Source organism: Xenia sp. Carnegie-2017, unplaced genomic scaffold (genome assembly GCF_021976095.1).
Source record: "Xenia sp. Carnegie-2017 unplaced genomic scaffold, XeniaSp_v1 HiC_scaffold_1, whole genome shotgun sequence".
NCBI lineage: Eukaryota > Metazoa > Cnidaria > Anthozoa > Malacalcyonacea > Xeniidae > Xenia > Xenia sp. Carnegie-2017.
This window is the reverse complement of record NW_025813402.1, coordinates 8426957-8448202: the sequence shown is the minus strand read 5'-3', so window position 1 is coordinate 8448202 and position 21246 is coordinate 8426957. Positions and strand designations below refer to the sequence as shown.

The window sequence follows — 21246 nt, the reverse complement described above, 5'->3', positions numbered from 1 at the left end:
AGCGCCTTGTCGATCTTAAGCTCGAGTTGGCTGTGACCATTGATGTAGGAGAGCATTTTGTCAAAGCTACATAGTACTTGGAAGGTGACGGGCCCCTTATGTTTTCATGCTACGAGATGTTAAAGGCTGTCGCCGAGGCATGCCAAGCTCCGCACTTTCCTAATGTACGCGCAGTTTCTGCCGCAATTGCCAACGAAGATGCTACTCAGAGAGCCGCGGATCTACAACGGAAGGCAAAAGCTTGTGTACAGCCGGCTATACTTTGGTTCTTGCAGAAGTTTAACGTGAAACTCTATGACACCGTCACGGCCTTCAAAGCTGCAATGGATAGCTACACGCGATGGTTAGCAACTAGCAAGCTATCCGCGGATAGTTATCCACCACACTATCGAGGCTCTGTGCAACCTACTTTAGTTCGCTGGATAGCAGATTTATTCGCCGTATAGGCCCAACCACCGGATAAAGTTACCCAGGTTTTGAACAACCGAGCCCAGAACGTCTGGCCAGGGTTAATAAAATACATTTTCAAACTTGTCTTGTGAGTTGAAGTTTGTGCACAGAATAATTTTTTAAAAAAGTAGCATAATTTTGAAAAGCGAGCATAATTTGAGCATAATTTGGGCAAAAAACGAGCACTGCCACTAGCATAATATGCCACTTTTACTAGCACAATCGGCAAATGCCTAGGCGGGGGGTTGATTTGCTCAAAATGACAAACGGTTTGAATGCAATGTGCAACACAAAAAATACAATAAGCCGCATTAATAGAAAAATTAAAAATCAATCTTTCGTGTCCACAAGAATAGATGCAAAGAAAGCAATAAAAAATACATTGCCAGAAAGCGCGTAACCTGCTTGAAGTTTATGTAGGTGATGATCTTTTTCGTCCTGCAAATGACGGTTAACTGTAGATAATTCTCATGAATTTATTCATATTATAAAGTTTTAAAGCCATGTTCAAGTTTGCCTAAAACAAGACTCATCTGCAGTGTGATAACGACAGTTATTTCATGCAACAAAACACGTCATACAGCACACTTGTATTATTGAATTGAAGGTGTTTTGCTCATTAAAGCTGTAGGTACTAAGCTAGAAGAGTGGGCTTCAAACTAAAAATATGGCTTTGTCACATGCGTGTATTTTAATGAAATCTATTAAAAACGATCGAAAACAAAGTCGTCAATTGTTTAGCAGTTTTTGACAATTTTTGGATGCTGTTGTGAGTTTTCTTGGTGAACGAGATCATTGCGAAAATGTTCTATGCCAAGCACCAAGAGACAAAAACTGATTGTCTAGTATACTCCTGGCGTTTAGCTACATGTTACAGATAACACATAAATTACTTTGTTGTTGTTGAAAAACAACGTGCTAAGTATTTGTGGTCGTCTGACTTTTATACATAGCAAAGTACACTCCTTTTAAAGCGAGCAGTTGGCTGTGCGTGCCAAATTCTACAATCTTTCCCCTTTTCATCACTATTATGATATCAGCATTTCGAATGAACGAAAAGCGATGAGAAATCGTAATAGTTGTCCGTCCAACACTCGCTTTCTTTAAAGCCTTTTGAACTTCCTGAAGAAACAGATGACATGATCCTAGCATCACTAATTCTGAAGTCTTGGAATAAAATGAGAATGAACCTTCTCAAATATCAAAGGATTCTTACTTTTTCACTTTCTGCATCCAAAGCAGACGTCGCTTCGTCAAGTAGAAGAATTTTAGGATTTCGTGCCAGTGCTCGTGCTATTGCAATTTTCTGTTTCTGCCCTCCTGATAAAAGAGACCCTTTACCACCAACTAACGTATCATAACCCTAGTAAAGTAAATGAAGAAAGAGAAGAATAAGTCATTGCGCATGATTTGTCACCACGGCGTGAATAAAGCATGGACGTCAGACGATTCGTGATTTGGGGGGGGAGGGAGTGTTATGTATTCAAATGTTTTAATTCGTTTTAAGCCATAGTTTCAGTTGATTTCAATAGGAATTAATAAACTTGAACATGCATATATGAATAAGGTTCCCTTCAATTATCATTCTTCCGCAGTCGCTGTGAAGTCCAAAATGAAACATACACAGCAACTCAATACGCTTTTCTACATTCAGATCACTCTCTGTCTTCTGTCTTGGAACATTTCAAAGACAGTCATTAATAAATAACTAATAATATTGACAGTTATTAGTGCATAATAAGCATATAAGATTATTGTCTACATTTCCCCGATTTTTGACCTTGGTTTGATATTTTACCTCACATGCAGAAGTCACTCACGGTCAGTAAAGCACCTAAATTTATATTCATCGGACATCCATCAAATGTTGATCATATACTCGAAATAAATCCAGAATTTCAATACTTTCGTCTTTAACCAGACGACAATTTCATTAGATGTAACACAAAGTATAATTCGAAAAAGGACATCTTGAACACACAAATTTATACGTTATGAAACAAATTAATTTAAACTGTAATACATTTCGCTCATATTTCAAAACCATCATCAATCATTCTGTCTGAAATAAAACTGAAATATTTCAGTTTAGATTTAATATTATGTATGTATAAATTAATATTGTGTATGATATTATGTCAACTAAAATCATTGTTAAATTCGTGTGAAAATATTTATAAATCATTCTTAACAGCTCTACATAAAAACAAAAACGGAAAAGTCACGAGTAAAGACGACTTTCCCAATATACAACGTCAATATTTAAATTGTCCACTTTTATAACTTAAATTTGATATTACAAGACGTCCTTTTTGGGATTATTTGCTTTTTTTTCAATACCTTAGGTAACGACATTATGAAATCATGGATATTTGCCATTTTGCTGCGTTTATGATTTCTTCTTCGCTAAGTTGTCTTTCGCAGACTGCATAAGCAATGTTATCCCGTATGGTTAAATCGAATAGTACCGGATCCTGTGAGATGATAGACATCTGACTTCGTAACCATTTTACATTAAGATCTTTCACATTTACACCATCGATCATCTAAAGGAGAAAAAAAACAACATGCTGAAATTCTGTAAGTGATCTATTTGTTATTCGCTTCACGAATCCATAATTTTCGGCTAACATGAAGTTGTACCAGAATTATGGTGATGCTTTGCCTGCTGATAAAATTTTCAAACTTTGCTCGTTACCATTCCTCTTCGGAAATACAATCGAAGAAGCTTTGAGGGTATTTGCCAATTGGTACTTATATCCTGATGATTGTTTTCATAATGCGTGATTGGATGAATGGTACACAGCAGCTTACCAACTCTCCAGCATTAACATCGTAAAATCTTTCTATGAGAGACATCAAAGTCGTTTTTCCACACCCACTAGTGCCAACCAAGGCCACATTCCTCCCAGATTCTACCACCAATTTGAAATTTCGCAAAATCTTACACTGGCGTCGCGTTGGATAGCGAAAGGTAACGTTCGCTAAGGATAGATTTCCAAAGCACTGACTCTAGGAAAGGAAGTTGGTTTATTATAAAAACTCTTTGTGGTAGAGCACAACAAAAAGTGAAATACAGTTGGTAATACACGTGTGTGACCCGTGACACGATTTAACAATGTGTACAATGTGAACTAATTTCATGTTTCAAAGACAATAAGAAGCAAAAACTTGCAAAATGCAAGCATACATGCATTAGTAAAAAATTTTTCAGAAAAGCTAAAAAGTGCTTATAAAACCAAGGGCTAAGACTTATTTTTCAACACTTGTCAGCAATTCTCAGCCCGAGCTGGCTCGAAAATAAAGCCAGAGCCAAGCCAACCTGGGTTTACATGAATAAATTAGCTATTTTTACAAATTTAACGCTGTAACACCTTGCCAACGCTGTAACACCCGGATCTTGAGAAGGGTGCCCCTGGTTGGTAAATTGACCTGGCTATCATGTAAACGTGTTAATAGGAATTTATTAGTTGAAGGGTTGACCCGGGTTGGCACACCGGCCTCGTGTAAACGGGGCCTAAGAGCATAGTAGTTTTCCTAGACAGTATGTCGTGAAATATCCAACTTTAGCGCCTTAACATATATTCATCTGCAAATGTATTTATGAACAGTTCAACGAGTGAAAAAATGATTTTACAATGCGGAAATTATTGGTTTGAATAATGAACAAAATTATCTCCAAAAATAAGCAAAATAACATAAATCAATAGAAAAGTCATAAGTCATTTTGAATTTTCTGCGCTATAAATACTTTAATGGTGAATCATGCTAAAATGTTAAGCTAATGAGAAAGCTTACTGACCGGTCTTTTTCCCCCATCGGAGTAAGAATCAATTGACGGAATTTTTTCTAAAAGTGTGAACAATCTTGTGGCTGCTTTCTTGGCGTCAAAATAATCCGGAGTCATTGAAATTATCTGACCAATAACAACGGCTGAGAGAACAATAGTGAAAATGCATCTATTTCAAATGGCAAAATTAAACAGCAGTTAGTTCATGCTTAAGATAAAATAAGGCGAGATCTATCTATCCATTTAAATTGCATATAGTTGTTCTACTAAATTACATCGTATAAGGGACAATAGTCCGAGAATTTTTCCCATAAATTCTTCGAGATGAGCTAAGAAAACAATTGATTAAAATACTACCATCATCTCATTTGTCTGTGAACTGGCAGGACAAATAGATAGCAAGTTGTAAAGAGAATAACTAAATTTTATTAGGAGTACTACATGGCATGTGTTTTGCATCTTGAACGATATCCGTACGTCGTATATTTCGTGAATTCAGAGTAGTATTTGACCTTTTAGAGAAGTCCATCGAAAATGCAAATTTTGACGTTCGAATACATAAAGCTACGTGCAAACGCGCTCAACATGTTGACTCAACATTGTCTTGCTTTTGTTGAGTGATGTTTAAAGTTGTGCCAAACGCTCTCAACATGTTGAGCGATGTTGAGCCTATGATATAAAATATTCCAGAAGGCCTGTTTTATACGTCGCATTTTACATGCGTCGAATGCATTAGATACAAAAGAAAATGAGATAAAATTCCTCATTATCTATTGTTTTGAATGCATTCGACTCATGTAAAATGCGACGTATAAAACAGGCCTAAGTCACAAATTAAAGTAACTTACGTCATCATATTTCGAAGAGTCAATTCCTTTTCCACCAGTAAGTGTCCACCATAGCGAATGGCACTGGCTAAACTCAGATCAAACACCGCCATAATTGTTCCTGTAAGGACTCCTTTATAATGGCACCTTCTTCTTGCTTTTCTGGACAAGAAACATAAAATTTACACTAATTCAAAATTCAAGTCTCTTGGAATCGAAGAATTGACGTTTTTACTTGTGCATTAGTTCTGCTGCTTTGTTTAATTTTCCAATACATTCACGTTGACAATTAAATGAAACAATGGTAACAATGTTCGTGAAATATTCATTGACAATCTGCAAATAAATTTACACGATGTGTTCATATATTGTTCACAAAAGTATAAACAAAATTATTGTTTTTTGTTCTTATTGCTCGTATTAGATTTTTGAAAGTTAGTTAAAACATTCCTTGACCAGACGACAGTTTCATTAAATATAAAATAAAGCATAATCCGAAAAAGGACATCTTGTCAAAGCAGATTCAAGTTATGAAAACAAGACAATTAATCCGAAAAAAGACAACTTGCAAATTTTACACTTCTAATTGTCTTGTTTTGATAACTTCAATCTAAGTTTACAAGATGTCCTTTTTCGGATTATGCTTTATTCTATACTTCAAAAATATTATATGAGTAGTACAAATATATTAACACAAGTAATTCAATTATATTACAAATTGACAATGACAATCAGCGAGTGTAGTTCCATGTGATGCACCGCTTTATAAAAATTTTCTATTGTTATTGGAAAGAACTTTTACAATGATATGCTGTTAACTTTCTTATTAAAAAGTTAGTCAAATCCCTTTTTTCATTCACTAAAGAGTTAGGTGTCCACATTTTCAATGGGTAATATCGCATAGCTTGATGAGATCTTGAAGAATTATTAGCTAGCCAAAGTTCTTTCGAATTTTTTTGCATTTCACAAGAAACTTGTCGAGAATTTGACGAAAAATCAAAAAGTTGCTGTGACTTATTGTGGAATTTAACGTAACAAGTTGAACACCCAATCACGACATTAAAACATTATCCAGAGAATGAACAGAGATGTGCAAAAGCTGTTTAAGAGAGTCTAATACAACTCTCCAACCATATCTAATTCCATCAAATAATTTAAAGCAACGCTTTAAAATGCACCTAACCTTTTTTAATAAATTCGATAAAATGTAAACTTGGGATAATGATAGTGAAAGCATTGTTTAAGAAGGCTACAAAATCTTGACGCTAGGCCTTGTGAAAATACTGCAATTTTGGCTAAGAACGAAGTACTGGCATTAGTAGACTGGTACCTAAAAAATGACGTAAATTCCAGACAAAAATACAATCCTATCCATCTGCCATTATTTGTTCTTACTCCAAATTGAAATACATGCCCGAAAGGAGCATGCTATATGGTTGCAATAGCATTAGAATAATTCGGTAAAATATTGCCATGTTCTTTAGCAAGTGTTGTCCAGGATTTACGCCAGAGTTCTCACGCGGTGGTTTACCAAATATGAGCTGTGTTGCACAAGGTATAGCGTCAGGATTTTTCATACAATTCACAAATTCTTTCACGAATTTTGTCCTACGTCAACAGTTTATCAAACTCGTTCAAAAAAATATTGACGTTAGCTGCACTTTAAGTCATTGAGAGTTTTGCATTGAAAGAGACAGCAATGATTTTGATTGTTTTTAGTCGATAATCCAACATTGAAGTGGAAAGGCAAAATAGCAATAAAATATACTCCATATGTGAGACACTGAATATCACCCAATAAGTTACTTGCCCTTGGGTAACGTTGATGGGCGTGCCCCACCTACCCTCGCAAGTCATTTTATCTATAGTCCGGGATAGTATGCACTTTTCAATAACAAAGTGAAAACTGAAAAATGAGAACCACACTATGCAGTCTATTCGCAGTTCTATCACTTTATTAGATAGTCAGTAGGTATTTCTTAGTGTTCTACGTACATGTGTAGTATTCATATATAGTTTTTAAGAGGGTCGTGAAGTTTTAAGGCAATAATAAAGTCTAGTCTAGTTAAATCTAGTTAAATAAAAGCCTTTCCACTGCAACGCCTCTGTTAAAGGCATTGAAAAAAGAAGTCAGGGACGTTGTATGCACAAACCTCGGTGTAGGAAACAAATGCCTCTTTCCACTCGTCATTCCGAAAAAAGCCATGAATAAATCTGCAAGCAATGAGCACAACAGGAAGAAACGCCATCATTGTAAGCGTGAGATTCCATGAAGCAATGAACGCCACAATAAAACCAGAAATAATCATAACACCAGTTGATACGATCAAGCCCAATTGAGGTCCCGTTGCCTGTATGATCGAAAGTTATGTTTCAATTCAACAGAATGAATTATTTTATGTATTCACAGTCTTCAGAAAACCGCGCGTACAATACACAAAAATACTTCTCGACACATGGGTTCAGAGAGTTTATCAAATAAGTCAACAGACGAACGCACAAATACTACTGAAAGTCGTGTGTGTTTCAGCAAGTTGCTAAATGAAAATGGATTCAAAGTTCATTGAAAAGTCTGCCTACGGGCTGTATAAGTTATTTAATTAGGTTGAGCTTTTTCACACCAAATCGAGCTTCGTGCATTCCACTTCACATGTTATGAATTCTGGATTCCATTACAATGAAGAAATTGAAGATATTGTCCTGACAAATTTTTTCATCTCAAACTCACAAATCATTGCTTTTCATTTGCTCTGATAAAGTAAACGTTGCTTATAAACTCACCCCTTGAATAGAAGATACCTCGGTAGCCAGTCGAGAGCATAGGGCTCCGGTTGAATTCTCGGGATTGTCGAAATAGCTTACTTCCTACAAGTATACATGGATGTCATACAGTTTGAAAAAAGTCGTGATTCTGCAATCATTTAAAGGAAAGCAGAGATACTTGTACTTATACTTGCATACTTGTATCCATTGAAATTTTAACTCATCATTCTATTCACCATCATTTTAACAAACGATGGTATAGTGTATAGTACATTGCATGCATGTGTTTGTCCTAGCTAGTGCGTCCATTACCAGTTATTAAATTACTTCAGCTGACCCAAAGCGCTCTATTGTTCTTAAGTCAAATTGTAAATGACAATCAATGCACATTACATAAAGTACATTAAACAGCATTCCTCATCTGATATGAGAAAAATTGCTTAGAAAATTTATTTTTTAATTTGTAATAGTTATCTACCTCATAATCTAATGATGTCTAAAAACTGACCTGTCTCAAAATCGCAGAAAGCGCACTCGTTCGAAGACGTTTCGTTAATTTCTGGCCAGCAAAGGAGAGGCACCAGCTCTACACAAAAAGACATTATATTTGCTGAAACAAGTATCTCTTAAAGTACGATATGTTTATGTTTAAGAGACCAGCACACGGTGTATGATCATTTACATAACTGGTATAGAAGCTGATATCTTCAAAAACCACTCCGGCAACACACAGATTGGTGATATTCAAAAAATAACGGAGTACATATTTCATTCACAGGCTCAATTTATACGTTACAAAAACACCTCGTAACTTCTTCGAAACTCGATCATATTATTCATTAATTTGCGCTGACAGTGTGTTAACTAAACGTTGATGCAATAGGAAAACTGAATTAAAAGCTGTAATTCCTCAACTAAATCTTCTTTTCAACTTTCAAGTCTTCAAAATACTTCTCTTTGAAAATAATATGCAATCGTTTCAAATTTCATGGCCATATATATTTTGACAACATTACGTACTAGTAGAAATATCCCCAGACCACTCTCTATTCCAATTATTAGATAAAACGCCAATAGTTTTTTGCCGTCATCCGCCATCGCTTCGTTTTGTTCTTTTATCTTGCGATTGTATTTCACCGCCTGCAATCAATCGCGCAGTAATTAACAGACAAGTAGGTTTGGATAGCAATGTGTTCAAAGCAATTTACAAACATGAAGTATTTCCCCAAAAGCTAAACCAGAAAGAAAGGGATAGACACCATACAACGCGGCACCAAAACAGCCAATTAAAAGAAATTTCCACTCGGGTGCATTCAATTTCGTGATTTTGAAGAAAGACAGCGTCTGAATGTTATCTACGTCAGGAAACTGTGGTATACAAAAAATACGATCAATTTTCAAGATACGTTAAACTTGGCTATCTCAATCAACATATAACACCTGCAAAGACACGCTTGATTCTTCTATTGTACTCGCCTTTATTGTACCTTAAATATAATAGTTCATGAATTATGAACGTATGCAATATTAGAAAAAAGATGAACGCAAGGTTTGAAGTCATTTTTGGTGACAAATACATAAAATGTTTCACACGCTATTGCTGCTAATATACACATTTAGAAGAACTTCTACGATAGAGAAAATCAAAACGATGAACGACGAATTACCGTGAAAAGAAGATCCTTTTCATTTACCTTCAGACATTTGTTGAAAGTGGTCGTGACAAAAATCAATATCTTCGTCATCTTCATACGTTCCATTATCATTCTCCTAAATGCACATGACATACGATAAATTGCCCAGTTTTCAACTAATTCCAAACATGAAAAATGTGGAAAACGTATTTTTGTTTCCTTGATACACACCGAGATAAGTGAGACAAGCAACCTCTAATATAGGAATTGCGTAACCTCTAACATAAGAAGTGGATATAAAATAGACAAACTCTAACAAGAAAATAGGATAACCTCTAACAAGAGAAGTGGATGACCTCTAACAAGAGAAAAGAATAACCTCTAACAGGAGAAGTGGATGACCTCTAACAAGAGAAAAGAATAACCTCTAACATGAGAAGAGGATGACCTCAAACAAGAGAAGTGGATGACCTCTAACAAGAAAAGTGGATGACATCAAACAAGAGAAGTGGATGACCTCAAAAAAGAGAAGTGATGACCTGAAACAAGAGAAGTGGATGACTTCAAACAAGAGAAATGGGTGACCTCTAACAAGAGAAGTGGATGACCTCAAACAAGAGAGGTGGATGACCTCTAACAAGAGAAGTGGATGACTTCAAACAAGAAAAGTGGATAATCTCCAACAAGAGAGGTGGATGACCTCTAACAAGAGAAGTGGATGATAACAAGAGGTGGATGACTCAAACAAGAGAAGTGGATGACCTCAAACAAGAGAGGTGGATGACCTGTAACAAGAGAAGTGGATGACTTCAAACAAGAGAAATGGATGAAGTGGATGACCTCAAACAAGAGAAGTGGATGACCTCGAACAAGAGAAGTGGATGACCTCAAACAAGAGAAGTGGATGACTTGAAACAAGAGAAATGGATGACCACTAACAAGAGAAGTGGATGACCTCAAACAAGAGAAGTGGATGACTTGAAACAAGAGAAATGGATGACCACTAACAAGAGAAGTGGATGACCTCAAACAAGAGAAGTGGATGACCTCAAACAAGAGAAGTGGATGACCTCTAACAAGAGAAGTGGATGACCTAACAAGAGAAGTGGATGACCTCAAACAAGAGAAGTGGATGACTTGAAACAAGAGAAGTGGATGACCTAACAAGAGAAGTGGATGACCTCTAACAAGAGAAGTGGATGACCTCTAACAAGAGAAGTGGATGACCTCAAACAAGAGAAGTGGATGACCTCAAACAAGAAGTGGATGACCTCAAACAAGAGAAGTGATGAACAAAGAGGTGGATGACTGGATGACAAACAAGAGAAGTGGATGACCTCAAACAAGAGAGGTGGATGACCTAAAAGAGAAGTGGATGACTCAAACAAGAGAAATGGATGACCTCTAACAAGAGAAGTGGATGACCTCAAACAAGAGAAGTGGATGACCTCAAAAGAGGGTGCATGACCTCTAACAAGAGAAGTGGATGACTTCAAACAAGAGAAGTGGATGACCTCAAACAAAGAGGTGGATGACAAGAGAAGTGGATGACAAACAAGAGAAATGGATGACCTAACAAGAGAAGTGGATGACAAAGAGAGGTGGATGAGAAGTGGATGAACAAGAGAAATGGATGACAAGAGAAGTGGATGACCTCAACAAGAGAAGTGGATGACAAGAGTAAGTGGATGACAAGTGGATGAAGTGGATGACAAGAGAAGTGGATAAACAAGAGAAATGGATGACCTCAACAAGAGAAGTGGATGACCTCAAACAAGAGAAGTGGATGACCTCAACAAGAGAAGTGGATGACCTCAAACAAGAGAAGTGGATGACTGAAACAAGAGAAATGGATGACCACTAACAAGAGAAGTGGATGACCTCAAACAAGAGAAGTGGATGACTTGAAACAAGAGAAATGGATGACCTAACAAGAGAAGTGGATGACCTCAAACAAGAGAAGTGGATGACCTCAAACAAGAGAAGTGGATGACCTCAGTGGATGACCTAACAAGAGAAGTGGATGACCTCAAACAGAAGTGGATGACTTGAAACAAGAGAAATGGATGACTAAGAAGTGGATGAGAAGTGGATGAAAGAAGTGGATGACCTAACAAGAGAAGTGGATGACCTCAAGAGAAGTGGATGACCTCAAACAAGAGAAGTGGATGAAAACAAGAGAGTGTATGACCTCTAACAAGAGAAGTGGATGACCTCACAAGAGAGTGGATGACCTCTAACAAGAGAAGTGGATGACTTCAAACAAGAGAAGTGGATGACCTCAAACAAGAGAGGTGGATGACCTGTAACAAGAGAAGTGGATGACAAACAAGAGAAGTGGATGACAAGAGAAGTGGATGACTCAAACAAGAGAAGTGGATGACCTCAAACAAGAGAAGTGGATGACCTAAGAGAAGTGGATGAATTTAAACAAGAGAATGGATGACAAGAAGTGGATGACCTCAAACAAGAGAAGTGGATGACAAGAGAAGTGGATGACCAAGAGAAGTGGATGAACAAGAGAAGTGAATGAAAAGTGGATAATCTCCAACAAGAGAGGTGAATGACCTCTAACAAGAGAAGTGGATGACTTCAAACAAGAGTAATGGATGACCACTAACAAGAGAAGTGGATGACTTCAAACAAGAAAAGTGGATAACATATAACAAGAGAAGTGGATAACCTCTAACCAGATAAGGGGATAAACTCTAACAAAAGAAGTGGATAATTATCAAAAGGAGTGGATAACCTATAACAAAAGAAGTGAATAACCTCAAGCAAGGTACGTGGATAACCTCAAACAAGATACGTGGATAACCTCTAACCAGATAAGTGGATAAACTCTAACAAAAGAAGTGAATAACCTCAAACAAGATACGTGGATAACCTCAAACAATATACGTGAATAACCCCTAACCAGATACGTGGATAACCTCTAACAAAAGAAGTGGATAACCTCTAACCTGTAATTCAATGAAGCTTTGGTAGATACCATTTGACTTCATCAACTGTTCATGTTTGCCAATCTCGTGAATTTTCCCTTCATTTAAGACCACTATCACATCCGCACTTTTGACAGTCGAAAGTCTGTGCGCAATAATGATTGTCGTCCTATTTTTCCCAGCCTACATTAAAATACGAAACGTCATCATCTTTTCAAGAAAACAGTTTTTTTCTGCTGACAGAAAATAATGCGAGTCTCATAGTAAAATTAACAAACTCAGAAAAAACGTGAAGTTCAAAACGCATCAATGTTACGCCCAAATATATTTTTGCGGCTCGATGGGAACATTGTTCTTTAGAATTTCATAACCGGTAGCTTTCTTAGGATAGTATCTCAAATAAATATTATGTTACTATCATTTAATTTAAGCTACAGGATCAGCCTTTTGTTTTGTTGGGCATTTTTTCATCTCTTTAATGCAGTCTAAGCATTTATCCACATCAACAAACCTTATCAATGGCATTGCTAATTCGCTTTCGGAATCCAGAGCAGAAGTTGCTTCGTCGAAAAGTAATATCTCCGGGTTTCGTAATAAGGCTCTAGCGATAGCTATACGTTGTTTTTGCCCTCCACTCATTTTTGCTCCTCTCTCACCGCATAACGTATCATAACCCTGAAAAAGATTTTCTGCATACCACATTAATGCATTTATATTGAAGCGGGGATCGTTTCAGTGCGTTTTTGCCTTGTGTCCACACTTGTAAGCTCGAAAACGGTCATGTGGAAGCGGAGCCAAGGATACATTTTCCAATACATGAAAAGGGATACATTACTATGGACAGGTCTTAACTTACAAGCAGGCTGACCCAGTTTTAGTCAGTTTTACTTAAATAATAGTATCAATTCTCTGATGATAGCTTTAATATAGCTACTAACTACGATAGCAACTATGATAAGTTAGAACTCTGTGATGTAAAAAACATTATTTGAGGAGACAACATAAACTCATGTCACTAAACTCATGACATTATTAAAACAATCAAATGTCGAGTTTTGTTCAAAATTTTCTCTTAAAACAATTTGTGAAGTCAATTCAGCTCACCACTTGAAGTTTACATCAAATGTCGCATGTAAATGGCTGTCTATAATTATTTTTCAATTTGTAAATGGGCTATCCAAAGTTACAGTTGATAGTTGCCTTCATCATCTCAATGATTATTTGGAATAAAAGAAACTGAAAATTTTCTCCTCACCTTCGGAAAACGTAGAATAAAATCATGAGCATTCGCCATCTTTGCAGCAGCTTCAATTTCGCGCTGTGTCGCATTTTCATTGCCAAATGCAATGTTCTCCGAGATTGTCGTTGTAAATAACGATGGTTCTTGGCTAACAACACCAATATGGCGTCGAAGATGACCAACATTAAGCGTGTTTAACGGATAGCCGTCAAGTAATATCTGGTGTTTGTGAAAAGAAAATCGACAACAATCAATCCGTTAATTTAGGCGAGTAATAGAAATTAAAATGTGCTTCTTGACTGAACTAAATGGATGCTTAGCTATGACATTGATAAAAAAATTGATGGTCACTCTACAATGCATGACTTACGTATCCAAAATCAGGATCATACAATCTCTGTAAAAGCTTTACAATTGTACTTTTTCCACCACCACTTTCTCCGACTATAGCAACACATTGCCCACTTGAGATGACCAGATTAAAATCTTCCAGAACCTTTATTTAAGGACAATTTAGCATGTCATCTTTCATGGAAGGCCCACAAGCAATGTCTGTTACACACAATAAGTTTTTCATTCGCCATGTGTTTTAAATCCCTCACCTTCACATCGGGACGCTTAGGATATGCAAAATTTACTTGGCAAAACTGTAAATTCCCTTTGATGTTGTTAGGTACAATACCAAATGCTGACGATGCATCTATGTTTGACGTCTAAATGCATAAAATACGACATGAAGTTAAAACTAGCACAAACTTTACAGAAACCATTAATCAATTTTGAAGAATAATTTTCAAGGGAAAGAGAAGCTCTACGACCGAGTTTTTCGTCACCAATACAATTGTACAAAACAAGAGACGCCAATACTGTAACAGAAAAATATTTTTAGACAAAGCTTTGATGTCTTAACAGATGTGTGTGAGACTTCAATAATCTTTTAATCATGCTGTGCCTCAGTGTGTTTTATTTTAACTCTTTGAAATTTCATAATTGAAGCTATATGATACAAAGTTCGCATGTATCGTGGCTTCAATACACGATGGATCGTATTTTAAAAAGTCATAAAAGTGACAATATATTTCCACACACAAGTTAATGACAATTTAAAGATACAAATACAATAGTACAAAAACTATACCAAGAGAGAAAATAAGGTTAAAAATTTTCAGTAAATATGTATGATCAAGCAATATAAACGACAATGAACGAAAGACGACGTCAAGGAACTGAATCGAATTCAAACATATTCGAGACATGAAAGACAAACCTCATCTATTGTTTTGAATACAATAGAAGCAGCTCCTCTGGCCGAATTCAATGCTTGAAAGCAAGTTGCAGCTGTTTGACCCAACAGCATTGATCCCAAAGTAACAGCGAAAAAAACCTGCGATTCAAAAGAATATTCATATTTCAACGATATATGCATCGATTAAACTTTTCTATTTTTCTTTGTTATTCATTATCCTTAAGTGTATACCCTATACCACAGTGAGATTATGCAAGGATTTTCCTATTTTTTAATGGGGTTTAGCTAAAAATTTCAAGGTGGTAAGGAAGTGGCGTAAGACGAAGTAAGGTAGTGTAGTGGTGATCGGCTACAGTGTAGCGACCAAAGGAAATGCAAAAAGTTGAAACATCGACCAGAAAGGTTCGGCTGAATTGCGAATTTGTTTTGCTAAAAAATAAGGGAGGGGTTGATATGCTTCTTACAGGGATGGTGAACAATTTATTTAGGGGAGTGAACTCTGATATTCAGGGGTGGCACCCCTTGCATCCCCCAAAAATAAATTCGTTTGACATCATATGTGGCCATCCATACTCTTTCTCAAATAAATTTTGGAAAATTTCAACGATGAAAGAACATTAGCATTCCTCATACTGAGAGGAATTTTAAAACATGTTGGCTGTACTGTTCAAAAAATTATTTACATACTGCTAAAGAATATCCAGGGTTCTAGCTTCTTTGCGAGCCATTCTTATAATATACCTATAAATGAGCACGCACGTTACAGGAAAAATATTTCATGACGTAACTCGATTAATAATTAATGATTGCATATAAGAAGGATTGTTAACTGTAAATACCATACTGAAACGCCATAGTCAGTGTAAATAATTAGCTGAAATACAGCCAATCCAATTCCCACACAAATTGCTTTCCGTATTGCATATCTGCAGGCATCAACTAAATTATCAGCATACCTACAAAACCAAAAAAAATTTGCGATGATTTGATAATGGTGAATTACCAATCTCGACATCCAAAATGAATGATTAGTTGAACTTACATTTGCACTTGAAAACTTTCACCACCAAAAGCAGCAACCGTCTTTATGGAGGAAATACTTTGCTCTGCAATGTGACCTGCTTTGCTATAAGCAAGTAGTTCCTTATTTAAAAAATATCCGCTCGTCTACATAATGATATAACAATGATTAAAAAAGAGTAGGTGTCAAATAGAAGCCAACATGGCATATTTCACTGTCATCAAAGGCATTCATCCACATTTCTTGCGATGCAAGCGACGCAAATTGACCACCACATACACAACGTAACTACACCCTTTGACCAATGATCTCAACACCAGCCATATAAGCATTTCACGGCAAATAAAGTGTGTATTTTCGTATATTTTGCATATTCTATCAATCTTCATACTGCAGCTACCAACCTTTGTCATGAAAATGGCACACGTGACAATAAGAGGGAGCGAAGCCAGAAGTATGAATGTCAAATCCCAACAGAAAATAAAACCAGCCGCATATCCACATACGAAACACGTGATACTTGAAATAATACGACTAAGCTTTGACCCCATTCCATCCAATATTGTATGCAACTCTCTACAAAATAGGGTAAACGCATTGTTACTCAAAAGGTGAGAATCGCCACATGTTAACAGTCGTTCATTTTCAAGCTTAGCAACCCTGAGAAAAACTGTAGGTGTTTACCGACGTTTTAACATCCCTCGCCGTAGTCATCTTTAGAGTCATCGGTAGAGTAAATGTTAGGTTAGTCGTATTTGTCAGTTTGAGTCATGACGTCACGACGTCACAGGGTTGTTTGTGAAGATGTGTGGGGGTGGGTGTGAGTGTCTACTGTGTGTTCTATTTATTGTTACAAGAGTATTTGTTTTTGTGTCGTTTCATTTTGTTGAAGATTGTTTAGGTCAAGTAAGAGTGGGTAAAACACATTGTCCCCGTGTGCAATAAAAAAACTAATATTTCATGGCTGTTGTCATCGCATAAACATCGTTATACATGAATAAATGGTTATCATAAATCATGCAGATCAGATTAATCTCTACGAGAGCGAGATGTCAGTTCTGTTCATAGAAATCAAAGTGATGTAGGCCGCATTACTTAGAAACAGCACACAGTTTCTAATGTATTGCGGAGTGTACGTACTCAGTGAATCTTGTATTTAGTTTGCCAACAGACGACGTCTCAAACCAGGCAACATCTTGATAAATGACCTTTTGAAACATTGCCAATCTCATTTTATGCACTTGACGCTCTGCGGATAAAGCAAACAGACCCATGCCCATCCAGGAAGACAGCATACTTCCAAAAGCCAATACGACGTAATAAGAGGCAGTTTTAGCGGTAGAAGACTCGATGTCAGGCAAATTTGAAATGTCCCAGTTTTCGTGAATGATGTAATTGACAAACCTGTCGATTATTTCGCCAAAAAGTAAAAACTGACAAGGAATAATGACGCCATAAGCAGCAGAACCAAACACTGCTAGAATAAGGAGAATTCGGTCCGTTTTATCAGCAAATCTAAACTAAAGGAGATTGTGAAGCAGTTGACATTCGCAACCCAAAACAAGGAAATATTTGTTTAAGATTTCAAGCTTTTCATAATACTTACCAACTGCCTGATTGATAAAATAGACGAAGCTCGCTGCTTTCCATTCCTAAAGTAAAAGTTCATTGCTGTACATTAAGTAGGAATCATATTTGCATCAGGATTATAAATATTACAGCAGGGATAAAAATGTTGCAGCTGGATAAAGATTGTCACAGCAGGATAGTAATTGTTGCAGCAGCAATCGAATTGTTGCAGCAAGACTGAAATTGTTGCAGCAGGATCGTAATTGTTGCAACAATATTTGTAAATTGTTGCAGCAGGATCGTAATTGTTGCAACAATATTTCTAAATTGTTGCAGCAGGATTGTGCTTATTGAAACGGGATTGTAATTGTTAGAGAAGGATTAAAATTTTTGCAGCGACATTAAAATTGTTGCAGCAGGATTACAATTGTTGCATCAAGCTTGTAATTGTTGCAGCGGGATTGCAATTGTTGCAGCAAGTTTGTAATTGTTGCAGTAGGATTGCAATTCTTGCAGCAAGATTGTAATTGTTGCAGCGGGATTGTAATTGTTGCAGCGGGATTGTAATTGTTGCAGAATGATTAAATTTTTTGCAGCAACATTAAAATTACTGCAGCAGGATTGTAATTGTTACAACAACATTGTAATTGTTACGGCAGGGTTGCAATTTTTGCAGCAAGAATAAAATTGTTCCAGCAAGATTAAAATTGTTGCAGTAGAAATATAATTGTTAGAGCAAGAATAAAATTGTTGCAATGGGATTGCAACTGCTTCAAATGAAAGGTTATTGTGTTTTTTATACCGTATACAATTCGAAACATTTTTTTTGGTAGGTTTTCAAAAAAATTTGACGTTCAAGAACACAGCAAATTCGATTATAAAATTTCGGCGATTGTTCAAAAAAAAGGGCTATTCCAAAAAGCATCGTTGCATAGCGACATGTCATACTTGGTGTATGTGTAACGATGTATGTGTGCTTTATAACAAAGTTAAAATGGCCCAGCGTCCCAGGAAATTCACCCTGGCTGTATTTCCTAAGAAAAATGCCTCCCCCCCTACTTTAGAAAATTAATACCCTCTTCGGAAATTTGGACCCTTAAAAACTTTAAACTTTTATCTCGAAAATGGCGAAACTTTTTTCAAAACCAAGACCACATGAATCTAGGTTATTATAAGTTATTATAGATGGATAAATTCAGTCAAATATTATCAAACCAGTCAGAATAATTATTGCACTTTAAAGATTACACAATGCATGCATGCGTTGGCAAACACGTTAATATTCACGCATCTAACAAAGAACAGGTATCGTGATAAAACTAATGACTTAGAAAAACATTGTGCAAGCAGAAAAGAGATAAGTCTTAATTGACTCACACATTTCACAAACACATTCCACAAACATAACGGTTTAGGCTATGAGAAAAAACGTAATTGTCTGCTTTAAAAGAGTTGGCTGAACCACATCGTTCCTCTGAAATCGTGGAACAGACACGATACGTGTCAATGGAAAGAATGAGATTGTAAATTTTCTATAGAAACATTTTGTTCGTGTTGTTTACCAGATTACGGTGATATGGTTGAATGAAATGTTTGCAACAAGTGTTACCAACTTTCATCTCTCGACTTATATTGGTGCGTAGAAGATGAGTTATGCGCTCGCAATAAAAGAAACTAAGTGTGTGCAAACTAACCCGCTTTCGTAATTGTAAATTAATACTTAAAAAGTTTGCAATTACTCGTCGCAATTGAGAGGGAAAAAATTTACGAATTCACGGTGGCATAGTTCCTGGGTGTTTATTCATATAGTCGGAATGACTGATTTCTTTTGAAATTGTAGGGCACTAAGTCAGGACAAGTAGGGCACTAAGTGAATGCAAGTAAATGTAAACACAAACCTAAAATCTAAAAATATTAATGAACCAAATACGTGCCGACGTCCGGTTTAATGTCCCGTTTCGCCAACAAGAGTCTGATAAAAACAGGCCTTGAGACGCAACTTTGATCGTGTGCAGAAACAATGCTGACATCAGTCTGACAGCAATGTTATTGGACTGAATGAAACACGAATACGAACGACACAGATACGTTGTAGACGGATGAGGGAATGATGAGGATGAAACATGAATGAGTGGATGAAACAAGAATAGAATGGATAAAACGCAGATGGGGATTGATACATGCATGATGATTGAGTAATATGTGCATGTCTAGCGCATATAATAGCAGTGTAACTATTTTCCATTGATCGATGTCAATCTTCTGCACTCTTTTCAAAGATGTTGTTTCCCTCTCCACAACTGTGACCATATAAAATTATAAGGAAATACCGACAAGAATTTGACATATTACAATCTGGACAATGCCTTTCAATACTTATCAGAAAAGGTGCTATCTGCAGGAGGTAGTCATAGCCAGCTCACAACTTTTTGTCCAGCTATGTAAATTTCAGGGCATTGGACATTATTTATTTCTTTAGAAATTACGTGTTTTATTCCCTCACCGTGACCCACTTTATCCCATTGTGCGTTTTATCTCCTCAGTCATTTCTTATTTTATCCCCTCATTAGTGTCCTTATCCCCATCCGGGTGATGATTCGTATCCGTCTTCTGCTCCAGGATTTCTAACTTAATAGTTGGTATTGTTATGCATCGGATGAGCGATAGTGAGATTTCTATTCCTATACCGGTACCGGGGGCGGATTCAGCTATGGGCAAAATAAATTATTTTAACTTACTGACTGGTTTATTTGACTTATGACTAATTTACTTTTATATAAACGTATTTTAAAATTAAAATTAACGGTTTTAATTATTTTGCCTAACCCTGGATCCGCTACTGACCGGTTCTGACTACTTTACAATTTGTATCGGTCGATACTGATATCGAAAACCATGACCAGCCGATAATTTATAGAAATATAGTATAAAGCAAATTCCGAAAAAGCAAAACCATTCTGTCTGAGGATAACTTTGAAATAAAGTCGAAAATTTACAGTTCACTTCTCGTCTTGTTTTGATTCATATTTTGCTATATCAAGATGTCTTGCTTTTTCGGAATTTGCTTTATACTATACTGATATCAGTTTCGATACCAAAATTGATTAAAAATTTTACGTTTCGACACAATATTTCGATACCAATATTCTTACAGAATCATGTTTCTTTATTCAAATATGTTTATTTATTGTTTACTCCCAAAAAAGGACTTTACGTGTTGCTAATTGTGCATAGACTGATATTGCATGTTGTGTGAGTAAAAAATGCGTCCATGGTTTTATACATGAAACTGAGTACACGTGCAACTTTCGTAATAATTTTTACCATCGCGCATAAACATGAGTCAATGACGCCGACTGTCGGACATCTAAACTTTTAATAATTCAGTGCATTGAATCAGCCGAAGGAGCGCGGAAAACCTTCCAGTGTATGCAGTCTCCGCTGTTATGCCGGTCAAAAGCTTTGTCGGCGTATCACAACAACTATTCTCCCGATTAAAAACGAGCAGGGATCATAGGCGATATATGTAGAGTGATCGTAAGCGATATATGTACAGTGACTGATCATAAACGTTACATGTACAGTGATCACAGCGGAAGTCAAAACCTTATACGTACCTTTCATAAGCACTTGGAATCTTCTCGCATTTTCCGGTCAGCAATGGGGTTTTTTCGTCAAATTCCATCTTTTTGTGCAGTTAACTTTGATAAATGACCGTATGTTCTCACTTCTTATACAATGATCATACCGAGCGATTGACTCAT

General features: G+C 36.4%; 1 protein-coding gene and 1 pseudogene across 1 annotated transcript; both read right to left on the bottom strand.

Annotated features, from left to right (window-relative positions):
* Positions 1-915: 915 nt before the first annotated feature.
* Positions 916-17071, bottom strand: LOC124437605 (annotated as a pseudogene).
* Positions 15582-21167, bottom strand: LOC124438569 (ATP-dependent translocase ABCB1-like). Its single transcript, XM_046988749.1, has 7 exons — positions 21100-21167; positions 17520-17565; positions 17054-17433; positions 16318-16489; positions 15935-16059; positions 15732-15848; positions 15582-15633 (listed from the first exon to the last, which is right to left on the bottom strand). Exons 1-7 carry the CDS (start codon positions 21165-21167, stop codon positions 15582-15584), a joined length of 960 nt encoding a protein of 319 aa, XP_046844705.1.
* Between the last annotated feature and the right edge of the window lie 79 nt (positions 21168-21246).